This window comes from Punica granatum, chromosome 6 (genome assembly GCF_007655135.1).
Source record: "Punica granatum isolate Tunisia-2019 chromosome 6, ASM765513v2, whole genome shotgun sequence".
In the NCBI taxonomy this organism is placed as follows: domain Eukaryota; kingdom Viridiplantae; phylum Streptophyta; class Magnoliopsida; order Myrtales; family Lythraceae; genus Punica; species Punica granatum.
In genome coordinates, this window is record NC_045132.1 from 2,900,806 (window position 1) to 2,921,531 (window position 20,726).

General features: G+C 38.2%; 1 protein-coding gene and 1 long non-coding RNA gene across 2 annotated transcripts; one reads left to right on the forward strand and one right to left on the reverse strand.

Annotated features, from left to right (window-relative positions):
• Positions 1-7,653: 7,653 nt before the first annotated feature.
• On the reverse strand, positions 7,654-9,667 carry LOC116210530. The gene has a single exon (XM_031544412.1). It carries the CDS (start codon positions 9,622-9,624, stop codon positions 8,023-8,025), a length of 1,602 nt encoding a protein of 533 aa, XP_031400272.1. The 5' UTR covers positions 9,625-9,667; the 3' UTR covers positions 7,654-8,022.
• Positions 9,668-17,835: 8,168 nt separating this feature from the next.
• Positions 17,836-18,934, forward strand: LOC116211688. Its single transcript, XR_004157720.1, has 3 exons — positions 17,836-18,093; positions 18,193-18,402; positions 18,660-18,934. It is a non-coding gene; the product is annotated as an uncharacterized LOC116211688 (long non-coding RNA).
• The last annotated feature ends 1,792 nt before the right edge of the window (positions 18,935-20,726 follow it).

The following is a 20,726-nucleotide window of genomic DNA, read 5'->3' on the forward strand; positions in this document are numbered from 1 at the left end:
GCCCCTGCTGCCAGAAGAAGAGGAAGTTCAAGATCCAGAGCCATCAATTCGGTCACCCAAGAAGAAGACGAATCCTTGGACGATTGGTGTGTATCAAAGGTCACAAGATCAACAAGAGACTTCACGAGAAGAGGAAACAAGGGAAGAGCCACAATTGTAGTTGAGAAGATCAGGCCTACTAAGGAAGCCTAACCCCAAGTACGTTAATGTGTCTCCGATATAAAGAAGTGATCACAATCACGGAAGATCCCAGCATAGAAGAGTTAGTGTTGAGGGGGAGCATTGAAATCAACACTAACTCTAGGTAATTAGATATTTGGCTAGATTATTCCAGTAACGTCACTAAGATAAAAATCTAGATATTATTAGGACTAAAGTAGAAATAAATAGAAGTATCTAGGAACAAACTAGAAAAATTAAGAAAGAAAATTAGGAAGGAAAATCTAAAAGAATGAAGAAGTATGGGGCAGCCACCGACTTTGTAAGGGCGGTGGAATTGCTGCCTATGTATGTAGAGGTGCGGTGTATGTATAAGCATATACATACACAAGCATACAAGCACGTTGTGAGAGTTTTAGAGGGCTGATCAGATTTGATCGAATTAGTCGGATCCTAATTGAGTTTTCAGATATTAAAGTTGACCCAAAAAATAAAAAAAGAGTAAAGAGAGAGTGAATGTGTGAGCCTGGGAAGTGTGGGTGAGTGTAGGTGTGTATGTATTGTATTTGTGTAATATTTTGGAGATTAATAAAAGTTTATTGTGGGCCCACCGCATCCGAACCGAAGATTATTAGATTAGTATTCAGGAGAGCTCCTATAATTGATATACACTCACACACTTATATATATATATATCATATATTCGAGAAATTATATATATATATATATATATAATTTATTTTGGGACAGATCTAGAAATCTTATTGAAGCGGCAAAGTTTAAAGAGATTTTGTATCGTAAAATTAAGGAAGAAGGCAAAGTAAGATATATAATCTCATTGAAAAAATAATAAATTCAATAAAATCTAATAGAAATTTTGAAACTTCTTCGGCGTCCCCTCCTGAAATATATACACCCACACGCACACTATTTTTTTGTTTTTGGGTGACCGCATACACTATATTTTGAAGGTGAGAAGAGGAGGGGCACGCAATTTCTTGACTAAGACGTCCTTTCAAATTTGAACTTCTTTTATTCGCAGGCTAAACAATCCAAGAGAATAAATGTTTGCATCATTGTTAACAATATCATATATTAACCAATGCGTACATAAATAAGAAGGGCATCTCTTTCTTGTATAATTTTGCCTATGGCGGGGTCTCCCACCATCGGATGATTGGGATATATTAGACTAGACTAAAAAACATGTATTAATGATATGGTTTATAATATGGTATTTGTCATGCCACATCGGGGACATGGAGTCTTGAGTTGAGATTATATATGAATCTTACATAATCAACAAATCTTTGTAAAGGCACAATCACAACGTCTCGGTAGAGGAGAATGTCTTATGTGTAACGAAAATAACTCGCAGGATTATGTTACAAGACATATAGAAAATATTATTTTTAATAATGGATTATTTTTTTATTAACAATCGATTTTTCTTATTTTTATTTACATATTAAAAATTAAAATGACAAACTCTTATTGACTTATGATATTATCATGCGGTACATCCGTTACATTCAAGACTTTCTCATCCGTAGAGTACCTAGGTGGCTACTGCTTCCAAACCCTACTACATTAATAACTCATAGAAACATAAATCTCTGATCTTGGCTTAGTACATACATATTGCGAGTAGTCCATCACAAGACTTTCAATGGGCTCTAATCCACCGAAAATTATCCCAAAACACCCTCCCAGCCATTGACAATTATAATCAATTTGAAATGTTTGAAAATTTAAATTTGGAGAATTTACTTGATTTGTTGTCAAGTTCCTTGCTTTATTTTTTGGGGAGGGGTGAGGTTCATGCCGTTATCCAAAAAGACTCATTCTAATTTTTTTTTTCTCTCTTTATTTTTGGCCAAACTCATTCTCATTCTCTAATCAAACTGTACGCTTAATTTTATCAATTTCCCCAAAGTCCAATTACTTTTATACGTACACCTACAGCGATATTTCATATATATTACTTGAATCCATCACCAACTTGATCAAGCAAATGCAGGATGGAACGTAATTATATTAATATCATTTTTCGTGATTGATCAAGCGCAAAATCCGCTAGGGGGCGGAATTGCCACGTTGCCCGGTGTAAATAATCTCCGTTTTTTGAGAGTTGGGGTCTGTCCTGCCCTAGCTAGTATAAGGATATAAGTGAATCGCAACGAAAGATCACGACTCCTTTGACCTGAGAATGAAAATAATTTAATGTAATCCAGTTTTTCATTGGCGACTTTTCCAAACCGTAGGTCATTCCTACTGTGGACAAAGTCCCCGCGGAACTCTTTTTTTTTTTCTCCCTCCTTGAAATGTGAAATTATAATCCAATAACTTCTTTCTTTGGGGCGGCTAACATCCAGCAATGAATAATCCGATCTGGTCAAACCTAATTAACCGGACTCTTGTCTCTTGTGAATCCACCAAATCGGGCGTGCATAATTTGCCTCTAAATCCGCTGATTCGAGGTATGAAAAAGAATGACCCAAATGCCAACTTATTTCAATAATCTGTAAGAATTCATGTGTCTCAGGTTTGGCGTTGTCAGTGGTGTTTGTTCAAGTTTATTAACTCGATAGATGACATCGTGTTAAATTGAGTCAGCTCTTTGACAAGTTGTTTATTTCCGAATGGCATTATTCTTGAGTAAGTTATATTTTGTTGCTTGTGGCACAACCCGTGTCATATCACTAAATTCCACTTAAGAATATAATATTTTCACACATATCGTAATATAGTTAGTAATCTAACCGCCTATCAAACAAGAGGTTGCATATTCGACTTTCGTTGTGGGACTATATGCCCATTTATTAGTTATTTATGATTTCTATTTCATTGAATTAGCCCATATGCCTTCCTTATAACTGAAAAATCACGTTAACTAAGGTGGTATTTGATAAATTAAGTGTTTAAAAATTAAGCACTTAATTAGTTAAAGAAAAAACGTATAGGAGGAAGGAATGAATGATAGGATGAGAAAATATTTTGTGAAAGAAAAAGAGTACCAATAAGTGAAAATGACACTTATTTCATTAAGTCAATTTTTTTTGTTTACTCATTAATCGGCTTTTGACTCAATGATTAAGTAGATCTTAATATTATCTTTCATGCACCTCTTCTTTTCTTTTCATTTTTCATATAACTAACTTGTAACTAATTTTTAAAGGGTTAATCACCTCAAAAAACACGACATTTGCACTTTTTCCTAAATATAACACGACATTTAGAAAATAGCACAAAAATGCACGACCTTTGCATTTTTTCCTAAATATGTCACGACCTTTGGATAGTAACACAGAAATGCATGACATTTGCACTTTTTCTTATATATAACATGACCTTTAAAAATAAGCACATAAAGGAACGATCTTTAGATTTAGCTACGATTATAACAAGTTAAAAAAATATCGTGCTTGAAGGTTGTGCCTTTCTGTACTATTTTTTAAAGGTCATACTATATTTAGGAAAAAGTGCAAATGTTATGTCTTTCTATGCTACTCTTCAAAAGTTGTGTTATATTTATGAAAAATGTAAAGGTCATGCATTTTTGTGCTATATTCCAAATATCGTGCTATATTCAGGAAAAAGTGCAAATGTCGTGCTTTTCTAGGTGATTAATTCATTTTTAAACACTTATTTAATTAAGTTATAATCATATACAATCTAATTATAACTCTATAAGTATAAAGTCAAAATAATTATATTTAGATTTTATCTCATTTATGACAAAAGTATTATAATAGCCAATGTTATATTATGATATAGGTGCATATATACTTAAATTAAATCATAAATACATGAACTTTACACTTTAAATCACATATACTTAAATTAATAGCAAAGTTGATTGCCACATAAGAGCCGTTAGCCACGTAGATTGCCACATCAAGAAAAAAAATGGATGGAAAGTTGAAAGGATGTTAATGTCGGATTTAACCAATAGTTGATGATTTTTGGTGCAAATATGTGAAGTTTATGGTAGATATGAAAATAAGTGCAAAATTCATGATTTTTGATGCAATTAACCCTTAATTGAAAAAATATATATGTATAGGTGTGTGTTATATTATTTTTTCAACATCGCACCTCATTGATTCTCTTTTTCTTTTTTTTTGGTAAGTGGATTGCATCTCAGTGTTGATCATACTATATCATCAAACTTGATTTAATTGTTTTGACTTTATTATTATTAATTTCTTATACCTGTTCTTCTTGCTCCATTACTTTCGAAATGATTTCACATATTATTTACTATTAGCAAAAATCGTGTATCTCAAAAAAATTATACAATTAATATATATGTACTCAATTTTTTATGTACCGTCCATTCACATTAAATTTAGCTGATGTCATTTTAATAACTTTGTCATATGTAGGTTATTTCAGGATACATTTAAATTAAGAATTATTTTATGTTATTTTCATAAAAAGGATATTAATTTAAATAGTATATGCTGAGGCACAGTTCGGAATTGAAAATGTTTAAAAGAAAACCAATAATATTGCAATGTAGTAAGAATAAAAATATGACCAAAATCAAAATTAATATAATTTAACGTACTTGGAAAATAAGTAGCACATACTCTTTTCAAATATATTATGGACGATGAAAATGGAAGTGCGAGAAAAATGATATAGAATATTCAATTAGTTAACTAAAAAGGAGGAAAATGTAAAAGGATACAAATATAAATTAAATATGTATCGTTAGAACACCATATATATACACCAGTTATTATTTTTGTTTGAGCTTGGTTTATTTTCTTCGGGAATTGCTTAATAGATAATATACGGTTTTAATATTAATGGGCACATCGGATAGTTGGAAGTGTTTTCAAAAAATGATCATTCAAGAACGAGATAAGACATACATTGATGTGAACCTCGATGAACCTGCCGCGAGACCCAACAACAATAGAGTGAGATCAAACTCAGGATCGTCCAATAAAGGTTTCAAGGATAAGAAATATTGACCCAATGATTATAAAGAGCCACAAACCAATATTATAAAACTGAATATTGACCGGCTAGCTATAAAGAGTTAGAAATCAATATTATAAATGTCGGGAATCACAAGTCATCACACTTGCGATATCCGCGAAGTTGTTGCAGAACAGCTAAGAGAAAAATCTCTCTCACAAAATTGAATGAAAACTAATTGATCTTTCTCTATGGAGGCCACATGCCTATTTATAGAGAGATACTAACTAATAACCTAATGGACTAATGGACTTGGCTAAAATATATTCTAAGGGTAACAAGCCCAAAATGAAATAAGCCAAACTTATTAAAAGCAACTAATTAACTCTCAAAACAAATAGCCAAAATTCAGTCATTTAAACTTGGATCATCTTCTAGATAGACTTCTAGGATATGAACGGTCGTGATTTCTTGTTCTACATGCAACTCGCCCAAGAGCTCGACTTCTCCTCCATGGACATGCAATAACAACCTTTGCATGGCTTGTTGGATTCGCTTAGCTCGTGCTCTCGTACTTGGTCCAGCTGGCACATGCTTGTCTCAAAACTCGCTTTCATACTCGACCCTGTCATTGTGGGTTCCTTCCTCATGCCCATGTGAATGACTCTCTAGCTGGATCATATCATATATGAACCACCATAGAATTTCCATTTAATACATTAACAAATATAATTTAACTTTTCTAAGCATGTATAACACTTGCTCTACTTCGAAATTAATTTTTAGGTAAATATGCTTAGAAGGAGAGGAAAAAATATACGAAAATACTAAAATAAACATGTTGGAAAAGATTAGATGGTCAAAGTGAAAAAAAATGTATAATATGTACATAACTAGAGAGAACTTAAAAAAAAAAGAGAGAGAATAATGAGAAGACACATGTCTCATGAGATTCATATGGACCAGGTTTTTAGTTATTTAAAATAAAAGATTAAAGCCTAGTGAAGGGCTCGCATTTCGTTGCTTTCGGGGATGATTTTTATTTTTGTTGTCTCTAAAATATAGAATATCAATAACTAAAATATGATTAAAGTTAAAAAAATTAATTTGTACATTACGTGTATGACATTATATATGTTAAGGAAAATAACGTCATATATCACAACCTTTACATGTTATTTTAATTTTATTTCAACGTAGATTTTTTTTCCTGATATATCATAACGTTAATGGTTTGGTTTCAAATATATCATACCGTAAAAATTCCATTCATTTTTTGCGGAAATGTTGACGTGGCATGTTAATTGCTTGACGGAACTGACTTAGAAAGTCTGTGAATCACCGATATAAGAGAAAAATTATACTATATATCCCAACCTATTTGTTATTTCTCAGTTTTATTCTAACCTTTTGATCTTTCTCAATTTTATCCGAATATTTCGACAGTTTCTCAATTTTATCCCAATCTTTTACTATTTTCTCAATATTATCCCATTGGGATAAATTTGAGAAATTATGAAAATATTAGGATAAAATTGAGAAAAAAATAAAAAGATTGGGATAAAATTGAGAATATATTAAAAGATTGGGATACATAGTATTATTTTTTCCTTGTATTAGGACTCACACACTATCCACGTCAATATTGTTAAGCAATTAACGTGTCACGTCAACATTTCCGTTAAAAATAGACGGAGTGTTTACGGCGAGATAGATTTGACACAAAACCATTAACGTTAAGTACCTCAGAAAAAAAAATCAACTTTGGGATAAAACTAAGACAACATGTAAAGATTGAGATATATGGTGTAATTTTTCCTATATGTTATGGTTCATACAATACGAAAGATATGTGCTAATTAACTATTAGTCATCAATTTGAATCTCACATTGATATGTAACCTATTAGGAATTAGGATTGAATATATGCAACATATCCAATTCAAATACTTCATGTTCCAAAGCATCATCATATTGTTAGGGATGGTGGGGAGATGACAATCGAGGAGGCGCTCTAAACATGAATCACGAACACGATCACAAACATGAACACGATCACAGGCCACGGACACTATCACGAACCACGAACAATACTCGAATTTGGGAGAAGCCTTGAGGCACGGGTCAACGCTTTTCAAAGAGTAGATTTGCCCCCACACTTAGTTGCTTCAGGTTTTGATAGAGTATTCTCAAGATACAACGAGGCTAGAGTTTATCTGGAAGCAAACTCGAGAACTCACATGCTCAAACTCTCTCAAATTTCTGAAATTATTTTTGACTCAATTAATTGATAATGATTTTTTGGCACGAAATATATCAATTGAGGGGCACGCGATGGGGTCTTTAGAATTAGGACATATCCCATGGGTGAAGAGATTTGAAGGCAATGGCTCACACACACACACACACACATATAATGGTGATGAAATGGTGGCGGCTTCCAAAGTAACCGCTCCCCTTGCGCCCCTTGCCTCCAAATCAATGTTAAGAGTTCTCTTGACCTGTCATGCACCCAATGATCTCCCAATTTAATTTTTCATTTTCGACAACCAAACAACTGAGTTACACCAATTAACTCGAGTTTAACCCCAAATTAGAATTCGCAATCTAAAATACTCATCACATATTATTACAAACACCATAACAATAATTAAAAAAGAATATGCTACAAGGTCTGGGACGGGTAGGACAAAAAAACATCCTATCTTCTCCCTGTCGCATTCCCAATATTAATTTGTTACTTCCCCTGGCTCTGCCGACGTGATAACACCGGTTCACTGAATACTTTTTTATTTCTTATAAGACACCACCATCGTCAAATTGTAATAATTGACCGATTAGCCCTCACGTTTTTGTTTCAAAAATCCCCAGTGAGATTTCCATGCAAAATTCTACAGCTCATGCAAACCTCCATGTTAGAATTTCATCCTTCTATAATGCGGAAGAACCCTTCCCGCAAACAACGGAACACTGGCACCCGCAAATGTTGCCGACGCAAGAGAACAGTCCCCCTCCGGGGGCTCCTCCAGCGGGGTGCCTCCGGGAGTGCCGGCGCTTGGCCCCCCTGCCGCCGCTGCTCAGAATACTGGTCGTCTTTCGGTTCCCACTTGATGTGAGGAGAGTCGAGGACTCCCTGCGGTCGTAAATGGGCGGGAGCTCCATCTGCCATCTCTCCAGCTTCGACTGCAGCCCCTCCTCACTCTCAACAAGGCTCCACCCGCCACCCACTACTGTGCTCTCCCCGTCATTTAGCTGCTTTCGGATTTTCACCGCCGCTGCCACCTCTGACAGTGAGGGCCCCAGCTCAGACTCGGTGATGTATAGCTTCCGGGGCTGGTTTGATGCTTCTGAGACCAGTGCTAAGTTCTTTGGGACCGGCTTCGTGATAATATTAATGGCAGGCTTCTGTAGCCATTTTGACTTGTTCGTCAAAGGCTTGTTCAGGCTAGCAGCAGCTGCACTCGACGCCCACCTGTTCACCACGGGATTCATCGGGCTAACAGCCGCAACTTCTGGCTTCTGTACCCACTTCTTGTTGGCCGCAAGAGTCTTCGGGCTAACCATAGCAATCTCTGCCTTTTGTACCCACTTGGACCGGTTTCCCGCTAGTGTACTCGGGGTAATTGCTGAAACTTCTGACCCCTTGTTCGCCGAATTACCAGCCGCTTTCCCCGTTTTGCCCTTCCCACCCAGGCTTGCTTTTGCTGAGGCTACAGCTGAAGCGGAAGCATTCACCATGGAACTTGGCAGCGAGCTAGAACCCTTCTTGTTCTTCCCTTGGGCTGAAGAAGCAGCCTCCGAGGCATTAATCACTGAGTTCGGTTTCTCACGGAATGACACCTTTCTCTTCAAGGTCTTAACCGCATGCATTGAACTTGTATCGCTCTTTGTGCGCCTGAGCTCGGGCTTACCAATAGCAGCCAGTTGAATCTGTTTTTGCTGCTGCTGCTGTTGATCTTTTTGTTGATTCGTGTGTTGTTGATGATGCTGCGGCTGATGGTTATGATTATCTGGGTTGGGGTTCTGCTCGCCCATGAGGTCAAGGTACCCGACCGCTGAGGCACTCAACTCCCTGTACAGCGGCATGCTCCTCATGGAGCTGTCGAGAATGGCCAATCCAATGTTCAAGATCCCCTGGGGACGGCCTGAAGGGCGACGAACTTGGAGGGCCACGAACCGCATCCCGTGGTGGGGCTGGTGTCGGAAAGTCCGGGACGGTGTCGGTACGAGGTTGCCCACGAGGATGCGGACCCTGCCCACGAGCACGTCCTTGAACCAATGCACCGCATAGATCTCGATCATCACCCCTGATGTGTCCGACTTGAGGAACTCGTCATCGACACGGAACACGAATTTATCATTCCACGTGGGGCTGTTACCGCCCTTGGAGTCAACCCGGGTGGAGAGCTTGCGGTCTGGATGGACCCACGCCACGGCATAGGTGCGCATGGAGCGGGACACTTTGGCGAGGTCCTGGCCAGAGATGATGTTGAGCTCAAGGAGCTGGAATGGGTTCAGGATTATTGAAGACATTATCAGAGGTTGTTCGTGCGGCGATAGCGGTGATCGTGGAGAGATCGGGCCGGGGGGGGGGGGGGGGGACCTCTCGTCGTCCCCGGGATGATGACGGCGAGGCAGGAGGTGGCAAGCGTCAAATTGAGGGAGTTAGGGAGGGGTTAAAGGGAGAGGGAAACTTAGGTGGTAAAACCATAAGGGCGCAAACAATGGGAAGGGGTTTACTATCTTTGACAAGTTCAGAGGTTAATTAGGTTGTCATTTGTCAAGCGTTGTTAAGGACACCTGTTAGCCTCTTGGTCTCAACAGACAGATAGATGTTAGAAGGCAGAAATTTCCTTGATCTCTTCTTAACAGATTTATTACACCAAATTTTTAGATGAGTGGATTTCAAATGCATGTAACCCCTAAAAATAGTAAAAAGTAATAAAAATTATTTCTGATTTGAAAATTATTATTATTATTTTTTTCCTTAAAGGAATTGTTACATGTAGATTTCAAAAATCTACGTGGCACTCGCTAATAATTGCTTGAGAAATATATTTATTATTTTGATAAGTACGCTGATACAAGTAAAAATTCAATAACAAAACACATGCGGAATTAAATACGTACACATACGTGTATGCACAGATTAATTAAAATATTTGGTTACGACATTTTATAGTAGTTTATCGCCAAATTGATGGAGGATTTTAGACCAATTCAATGCCGTGGTTGTCCATGTCGGCAAATCATGCTGAAACATGTATATGCATCATTTACAATGGGCTAGGGGTGGTTCGTTCTAGGGGTGTACACGAGCTGAGCATTTTTTTTTTGGTCTGTTTTTCTAAGCATTAATCACATGAACTTTCTACTTTCATATTTTCAATTTTCCATTCAACCTTTTCCAAACAATATGAATGAGATCGCAAGCTGAATAAGCGTGCTGAATATTATTCGACTAAGATCATGAGCAATATTGAATTCAACCTGTTTAAGGGTGAGCTGAGCTTAAGCTTGCCAATACTCGACCTGACTTGGCTCAGTCGTGCCCATACTTCTTCTTCTTAGGTGGGTCTCCTTCATGCACAGCACCGCAGGGTCTGCTGGGCCTTTTCTCCCAAACTGGGGCAGCAAGTGGGGCTTCATTACAGAAAGCCCATCCCACCATTCTCCTACAATGTTGTCATTATGAACGAAAAAACACAAACACCGGGAAAAGAAAACTTATTTAGAGAAAGGAAAAAAATAAAAATAAACAATAGGGGTTATTCCCATTCTTTTACAATCTATAGATAGGATAGGTTTGTAACCTCCTAGTACATTTTAGTAATATCTCATTATTATTCTAAGACACCTCCGGTAGCCTCCTCTACTGCGTCCCAAAACTAAAGTTCAATGAACTAAATATGCTCCGTCATGTTACTAGGGCTGATGCCTGTTATGGGATGGCATGCTAAACATAAAAAACAGCATTCGTGATCCTTGAATTCTAATCGGAGATTTCAATCAAGTTTGGACTACCGAAGAGAAATATGGCGGGAACCCCTGTCATCTACTTGAGCGACAAAAATGGCTGAACTAGTTGATGAACTGGAACTCCTTGATGTGGGATTTCATAAATTACCATATACGTGGTCGAATAAAAGGGAAGGACTCGAGTTGATCAGAGAACGACTGGATAGAGCTCTATGTTCAATCCCATGGAGATTTATGCTGTATTTGGTTTTACAGTTAAGTAGAGTTGAATTTTGATTTTAATTGGGTTATAATGATTGTGTTGTTGAATTATAAAAAAAAAAGTGTAAAAAAGTAAAGAATAGTTGATAAAAAGTAATGATTGTGTTGTTAAATTTTGAAAGTGTTGTTCAATTGAAGATGAGTAGAGTTAAGTGGAGTAGAAATAGAGTTAAAATTTGTTTGTGAAACCAAACAAACCGTTAGATTCCCTGAAGCTAACCTGCGGCATCTCCAAGCAGTTGGATCAGACCACTGTCCAATCTTGCTCAAAACCGCCCCTCAGTTCTCTAGGAGGACAGGTAGGAGACCATTTAGAATCGAGAATATGTGGCTCACGCATCCTGAACTTCCTCGTATAGTGCAGCAGGCCTGGTATCCCTCACAGTCGGGCTCTGCGATCTTCAGAGTGGCTCAAAAACTGGAGTTCACAGCCACCACACTTCGGAGATGGAACAGAGATGTTTTTGGACATGTCCCAGCAAGTATCTCGGAAGTGAAACAACGCCTTTCTTGGTTGGGCGCACGGCCGAATATAGCAAAAGAAATTGAGGCAGAGATCGAGCTCGAACAGCTGTACCATCGCCAATAAATTCTTTGGAAGCATAAATCACGCGACCGCCCCCGCCCCCCCCACAACTGCCAACACTTCTGGCCGGAGGTGGGAGCCAAGCTGACGGTAGGAGCAATGCATTTCTTTCACACGGGCCACATGCTACGGGAGATTAACAAGCTCTCATCATGCTTATCCCCAAAGGGAATACCCAGAAAATATTGGTGATTGGTGTCCGATTAGCCTATTTACTTCTCTCTGTAAGATCATCGCCAAGGTACTGTCGACCTCATTAAAATCAGTACTAAAGTCGATCATATCTCTTTACCAGAGCGCATTTGTACCAGGATGTCTTATAACAGACAATGTGCTACTGGCCCAAGAATTATTCCATGTGATCAAGCGTAGAAGACGAATAGGGAAAGGCTTAGCGGCAATCAAGATCGACATGAGCAAGGCTTACGATAGTATCGAATGGAGCTTCCTTGAGGCAGACCTAAAAAAGATGGGTTTCCCCTCGATATTTACTTGTTGGATCATGGAGTATGTCTCAACCGTGTCTTTCTCCATCCTCCTCAATGGACGCCAAACGCAAGAATTCAGGCCTACTCGGGGACTTAGACAAGGGGACCCCTTGTCTTCATATCTATTCATTCTATGTGCACAGACTCTGTCGGAGAACTAGCATATGAACAAGTTCAGGGGACCATCCAGGGTATTCGACCACAGAGATCAATGGAGGGGATGCCGCATCTTTTCTTTGCAGATGATAGCCTCTTGTTGCTTGAAGCGACTGCTCCAAAACTTAATGCGTTGAGACGTGTGATGGGGAACTATGAAGCAGTATCCGGGCAGCAAATAAACTTTGAAAAGTCAAGTATTCTATTTAGCCGCAACACTCTGACATCCATTCAGGATCACTTCTTTGGGCTACCAATCTGTTGGAAGTACAGAGGAAGACAAGCAGCACGATCCATCTTAGCTCGCATCCGCCAACGAATGCAGGGGCAGATGACAAAGTTCTTAAGCCCGGCAGGAAATGAGACCCTCACCAAACCCACACTATCATCCACTCCAGTAAATACGTTGTCCTGCATGACGGTGTCCAAAGTTAACATTCACAAACTAGAATCCCTCATTCGCAGGTTCTGATGGAGCGGAGACATCACACGTCGATGAATCCCCTGGGTTAGCAGGACCAAATTGACACAGGTGAAAGGTCGGAGAGGTCTTGGCTTTTGCCATCTTGAAGAATTCAACCAGGCCCTGCTTACGAAACAAGGATGGAGAGTCCTCACAGAACAAAATTCCATTTGGGCAACGGTAATGACAACGAAGTACTTGAATGCAACCTCTTTTTTTTTTATTGCCCCACCAGGAAATGAGAATCTCCGGTATGGCGATCGATCCTACAAATGAGAGACCTGTTGTTGCTGGGATCAGTTTGGCTCGTAAGGAATGGCCATTCGGTGGATTTCTGGAAAGACCCATGGGTGCCAAACATAGGACCCATGCATCGCTAATATTATTCTCCCTCTGTGGAGTTGTGTAGACAAACTTGCTTGGAAGGACCATCCTAGCGGAGCGTACACCACAAAAGTGGGATACACAACATTGATCGGGTACAGAGACGACATACAAGGTAATTCCTCTTCGGATATAGAGTTGAATGCAACCTTTTTTTAGGACCAAACTGTAGGCATTGAATCTATTGCCAAAGATAAACTTTTTATATGGCGTGGGGGGTCAGGTGCCCTACCGCTACGCATCGGGTTGAATAGTAGATGAATTACGATGAAACCCAGTGTTCGCTCTGCCATTCCCAGGACGAGACTTGGGACCATCTTTTGTGGACATGTCCGTTTGCGTCTAGAATCTGGTTTGCCTCGGAATGTAGTGTCCGAGTAGAGTCTCTGAGGCTGTTGTATGTTCGTGATTGGTTGTTGTTTAACCAATTTGGGGGAACTATGATAGATAGAGAGTCCTTTCAGTACAAATGCATAGTTTGTTGGTGCATTTGGTTAGAGCGTAATCATGTGGTTTTCTCAAGGGCTACCCCATTAGCATCTAGAGTCATGTACCAAATAAGCTCTACTATAAGAGATATTCATGTAGCCAAACTCACCCAGCCGGTGGTTGCAGGGTACTCCAGCACCAAGCCAGTAGAAGCACCTCACAAGGCACTCTCAGTGCCCAATTTTTGGACTCATCATAGGTGGGAGTGTACAAGCTATTTCAATCTGGACTAACATTTTTGGAGCAGTAGTGATAATCACAGATCACGGACAAATTGTTGGAATAGCCGTAGCATCCATGCCAAGAGGTTCCCCTCTACGAGCAGAAGGTCTTGCGTGTCGCACCGGTCTCCTTTTGACAACAAGACTTGGCTACTCTATCGAAGCACTACATACGGACTCTAGCATTCTTCACTCGGTTCTCATTGGATCCAAGAAGGCTCCAATGGATCTGTTCGGAATCGAATCGAATTGCACATCCATATGCTAGGAATCCTCAACAATCCAATACGCTATCACTATCCGAGGGAAGAAGTGGAACTTGCCCATAAAATAGGAAAATATGCTGCTAGAACTGGTTTGGTTGGCTTTTGGGACTACAATACTATCCCGTCTATGTTAGCCGAGGTTGCAGGCTACTCTATGTATTTATAAATCATAAATAAAAAGTTTTCCTATTACCAAAAAAAAAAACCCTAAAGTTGAATGGATTTCCATTTTTATCATACCTTCGAATAATATGGCAAGAAATAATCAATTAGGTTATTGTAGTTAAGAATAACTACGGAGAAAATCCACGCTGTGAGAGTTTTAACTCTTAATAGGCCGACCCGACTCAATTGGACTAATTGAAGCTCATTAGACTTCCGGATACCAAGATACACACTGAAATAAAAGTTATGTTAATTATTCGAGTGATTGGCACTTATTCTCTCGTTTATCATAATCCGATTGGTGTCTTCCTCACAACACATGACGAAATAGAACAATTGAAGAAATTCTCAATAGAGACGTCTCTTTCTCTCCCTTTTTCTAGTAATCAAATGTATCATATATATGAAAAAGAAGGTATTAGTATGGTGGCGTACGCTCTAGCCTATCAACCAAAAGATTGCAGGTTCACTTCTTGTTCTAGGACTATCCGTGCACTTTTATTAATTATTAGAATTTTTATTTTATTGTATTAGGTTATGGATCTCACTTGTAACTAAAAAATACATCATATATATATTCGGGGTATTCTGTGGTGCAATCAATCGAATTGGTTGTACCATACAACCATGAAAATCACTAAAAATTTAAGTAAAATTCTTTGAGATATGTGTAAAATGACTTCAAAATTTATGTAACTTACCTTGAAATTTATGTAATTTATTTTGGAATGTGTGTAATTTACTTTATGTATTAGTAATTTACTAGAAAGTTAAGTAAATTACTATCAATTAAAGTAATTTACTTTGATTTTAAAGTAATTTATTTTGATTGTACCATGCAACTACTTTATATGTGTGTGTAAATATACACTGAGAGGGTTTAGAGAAGGGGGGGAAGTAGAGAGTTTGCAAGTTGCACCGGCTGGACTGATCGAGTCATTTTCTGTCAAAGCCTTGTCAATAATCTAATATTATGTATGGTTTTACTACTCAAAAAAATAAGAAACCGCTGCTCAAAAAAATATTATGTATGGATTTCACTTTTGAGTAATAATAATCATATGGACATATGGTCTCTGTCTTTTTTTTTTCCCTTTTCGATGAGATTAAGAGATATTACACATATGTTTTTTTCTCTTTCCAATGAGATTAAGGGATATACCAATGAGGTGTAGTTCAGTTGATAACAAGCTAGTGTTTCTAGTATCCGGGGTTCTAGTCTCCTTAGGAGCAAATAAGGGGGGAAGGTCTCCTTATTTGTTGTTGAATTCGCTCATGGTAGTAGTACTCCGACTATAGACTTGTGGATGGATGATATTCCTCCGATACCTCATTGGGGTAGTGGTGACGAGCCTAGGCCCTCGGGTCCTATGGGTGTCACTACACCGGTTCCCCGACCCCTTTTATCCAAAAAAAAGAAAAAGAAAAAAGAGAGAGATCAAGAGATATACTCAATCAATTTGTTTAGATTAATTTTCTATTAGTTATTAGCTTATCCCTGACCACGATGCATACCGATTGGTTTAAAACCCCGCAATAGAACGCACTCAAACGTAGCACAATTAGTCAATCATACGATTTTGTGGTTGACATGTAGTCTGTGTTTGAACTGTTGGATCTTCTTTGGGGAGTGGCATTCTCTCAACTTCAGAATTAGGTATCGAGAAATTTGAGTTCAACTGTAATAAAACTCTCATACTCCTTTATTTTCCCTCTCCATATCCCTCATAGGTCCTTTTTTGTTATCAAAAGAAAACAAATACATAAATAAAATGAATGATGAAGTCTCTCTCATTTTGTAATAATATTACAACGACAGTAAAAAGAGAGTATAGCGTCGTAGTGCACGCGCTCGTCCGGTGATGAAAGGGTTTTAGATTCAATACTTAGTTGGATCACCTATGCCCTTTTATTAGTTATTATGATTTTTATTTCACTATATTAGCCATATGTGTTATAACCAAAAAATAAAATAAAATACAATGATAGTACATGAAGTTTCTGTCGGTAGACATTTGATTGATTGCATGTAGCTGGCATAACATGAATCAAAGCATAAATTTATGTGGCCGGCACATGTTAGGTCCTAATTTCCTTGTCATCGAATGAAAAATTATAGTCACGAGAGATGCTTTCATTTCACTAGGAATATTTCCATGTTAGGTACCAAACCGTTGTAACTTAATAATTAGGAAAATTTTAACATGACATGTGTCATATGACACGGGGCCATCACAGTCATCCACACGTGGGACTCACGTAGTGCCCATGCGTAGTGGACGGCTAAGATCTCGGTGTCACATGACCCCGGGTCCTGTTAGCATCACCGTAACAATTATTAGATTTTTATTATATATCAAACTTTATCCATTTTGCAAAAAACGACGACATATTCGTTGCAAAAGGTATAATAATAGATTATAACATATACACTCTTCATCTTCTTATTACAATCACACAACAATCATTGACCAGCCACACATGCATTTAGTTTTAGGCCAAAATGATGCATGGATTATTACATTAACGTTTAACACGCTCTTTGAAGTCCGGGTTGGCCATAACCATATTAAAGCATATGCACAATACTGATCGGATCGGCCTCACCAATGACCTTTTGTGCCTTTATGTTCAGGTTTGGCCAACCGAGGTGGCGAATTCATCAAAGGTTAAATTTTGTTTCCATCAATATATGACACAATAATGGCCGCTTTTCATTATTGTAAAGGAGACCGTACTGGGCTAAACATGAGATAGAGAAGCAAAAATAAAAGTAATCTAACAATGTTCGTGATTCGTATTTGAAGAAGATGCTATCCTGAACGTCATATTAGTTATAGCTTTAAGGCACATGCAGACACATTGAATCCCTCTCTCTCGACATGGCGTGCTATTATATATTTCGTTATAATACATCAGTCCCTCTATAACGTAAATCTGTGGGAAAATTCGGGTTGTCACATGGACTTAGGAGGCATATTGTCCCCAGCAGTTGGTAACTGGATGAGAGGTTCATAGTATGCACAGCTAAAACGCGTTTGATCAACCAGATATAAGGCCGAATAAGATTTCTCAAATCCGTATCCGTTGTTGGTGATGGCCAGAACCAGATATTTAAGAGAAATAAAAATGATTAGGCTTTGTTTGGCAACAAAAATTTTTTTAACTTAACTCGCAAACAGACAAAAAGGAGCATGCAACGGTAAAATTGAGGGACCCACCAAAGACTGAAAAATTCTTGACTTGTCTTGCCCTATTTTTTTTTAAAAAAAAATTGTCGGTGGCTTTCTGGGTAGAGGTCCTCATTCTTGCTAACCGAGAGAAGAATAGCCTTCGACGGTGTTGAAGCTCCAGCATCTGCCCCAATTTCGACCCCATTTAACTTCGCCGCATCCCAAAAGACATTGACATCGGCAACTTCAACCTCCTAATCGACATTGGCAAGTCGTAATTCCATGAAATTTCTGTTTTTCAAGCTGGCGATAGTGGTTTGGGGTTCCATGTAATCGATCCACATTTCACCGAAATCGGCCGCACGAAGAAGGTAATCGATGTCGAAATTTCGCAACTACTAAGAAGCAATACTCAATTTCACGGATAACTAACCTCCCAGTTTGCAATTTTCTCTTGCTTGATTGGGCAGAAGAAGCGGGAGAGAGGACCTGCAAGAACAGGGCAAAGGAAAGGCCCCCCTTTATCAGGAGAGATTCCCCGAATTTGCGACGTCTGCAACAGAAGGACAGAGATTCCCTCCTTTGGGCTTTTTCGAGGGTCCTTCCACTTCTTTGTTCACCTACACGCGAGGCTTTAAGAACCGCCTCTCCGCTGCTTGGGAACGCCATCTGCATTTGAGGTAATTTATGCTTTCCTCTCGCCATCACTCCATGTCTGTTGCATAATTTTATGGCTTGTCTTGCCTCTTTGGTCGCTGAGAGGCAATCTTATGTTCTTGTTTCGCTGAATGTCAGTGTGAAGCTTCTTTTCTTGTTCCGTGTAATGCGAATTTGAAGCTGTTGTGTTGTTGTTTCAATATGTCTGCAGTCTAAGCTTATGCTCTTCTTTCAGTTTGGTTTAGTGATATGCTTATCTTCTTGTGTCGGTTACTATTAGTGTGCAGCTGTGCAGTCGATACATCATGGGCGGAATATGATGAATTTCGAAGTCCACCGGCACAACCAGGATTTAGAACTCAAGTGGATATAAGTAGTGACGAAATTAATGTTGTGCGCGACCGTATCGCTAATCGGTTATGGCGCGCGGAAAGAAGAGTTTCATGACATGTATTGAGATCTTTGAATTTGAATTTAGTAGCGATTTGTTCTGTTCGTCACTGTATTTTGTTGAATTTTTGGTTGATCACCACGTTATTTAATACATATATTGTTATGTATGCATATCTTCTACCGCTTATAGAAAAGGAAAAGGGAAAACAGAGGAAATTTTTTTAAAAAATAAAAGCCTTGACAAGCACCATTGTTTGTGCTTGCCGTGGCTTTCACCATTTTTCCTTGTGGGCCCACCATTCAACAAAAAGCATGCTTGATTTGTCTTTATATGCAAATAAATTGAGTTGAGCTAAACTCAACTTGTCAAACACAATCTTAATTTTTAAGGCCCAAATCTTGCTCAAGGGGTGCATTGAGCCCTTACTCTTGTATGATTTATATAAAAAGACAAAAACAACCTCGTCTTAGGATTGAATTTCAAAATTTGCCACTCCATGCAAGATATTGAAGGAGGCCTGTTGGGGCTCAACGCCAGCCACCAACCCTTCTCTTGAGTTCACAGACGACACTAGAAGTCGCTGGCGAGCTCGAGTGCAGGGTTGGTGGCCGACGTTGAGCCCCACTACTTGAGAATTAATGTCTCAACTCTAGAGAGAGTAAGAGAAACACACACATCGCCTGTAAATTCAGGGTGGTGGGAGCTCGACGCCAGCCACCAGCCACCAGCCCTCCAATGTAGCATCAGAGTTCGCTAGTAAGTTCATTCGGAGGGTTGATGGCTACGTTGAGCCCACCTCTCCCATCCAATAGTCTTCATGTACTATCAAAAAAATATTTTAAGAAATTAATGAAGTTGAAAGTTATGAATAATTTTGTCTTTTATCTTAATATCCCGCTTGCATATCTTATCATGCTCCAAACACAAACTTAATTAAGATCAAAATTCCATAGGATTACTCCAATGCGATCCTATTCTGATGAAATATCACATCCCTCGTGATGACCAAAACATAACAATGGAGTCGGTCATCATTATTACTAACAAAAAAGTAAGAAACATATTTAAAAGAAAAACATATATTCTTATGTAGGAAATAAATTTATTAGATCGATATAAAGAGCCGTTAGTCCATCAAATACTTATAATCAGCTAGTCTGCAAGCGTATATCCGACACAACACACTGGTAAGGACACGACATGAGAAAGAACAAGAACAGAATATATGCATGTATTCATTACATCACGTGCCTGAACTTATAAGACTATTTTTCCGAATTTATTAATTACTCATCCTCTTTTGAATAATTACATTTAATTAAAAATCGAGAGAACCTTTTTCCCGTACAATATCTTTTTGCTAGATTTCCGGCACAATATTTAAATAATATTCTTCGCTTCCACAATTGCCATTGGTTCAATTACAGATAATTATAGATACTTCTTTAGGGCTACTACTTTTTCTTTTTGGTGATGATTAATATATAAACGCTTCTTTATCCCTTCATAATGGGGAGGGACAAATAAAGTTATAATTCATTTCTTTATTAACAAAAGCTTGTTAAATAGATTCTTCAACGTGTACATGTGATTATCAAGTATATATATGGTATCTTTTCACTGCATGTCGGAAAAAATGGTTTCTTTTTTAGCCCAAAAAAAGATTATTTTCCATATATTCTTCTTTTTCGATTACAGATATATTCTTCTTTCTAATTTCAAAAAAAAAAAGAAAACCATATTTTTCCTTTCCTGATGTGTATTGATCAGATCTCTCACCTTCTTAATTAGAATTAATTTCTTTAATTGTGCTAGCTTTTTTTACATGTCATAAACACACAAACATATATATTTCTTCTTTTGGCAAGAATATGTTTTTTTAAGTAGCTGAAGGAAACGTTGTAAAGGAGTTCAGTCTTCGCCTACCTTTACATAATATTCCTTTTCTCTTTT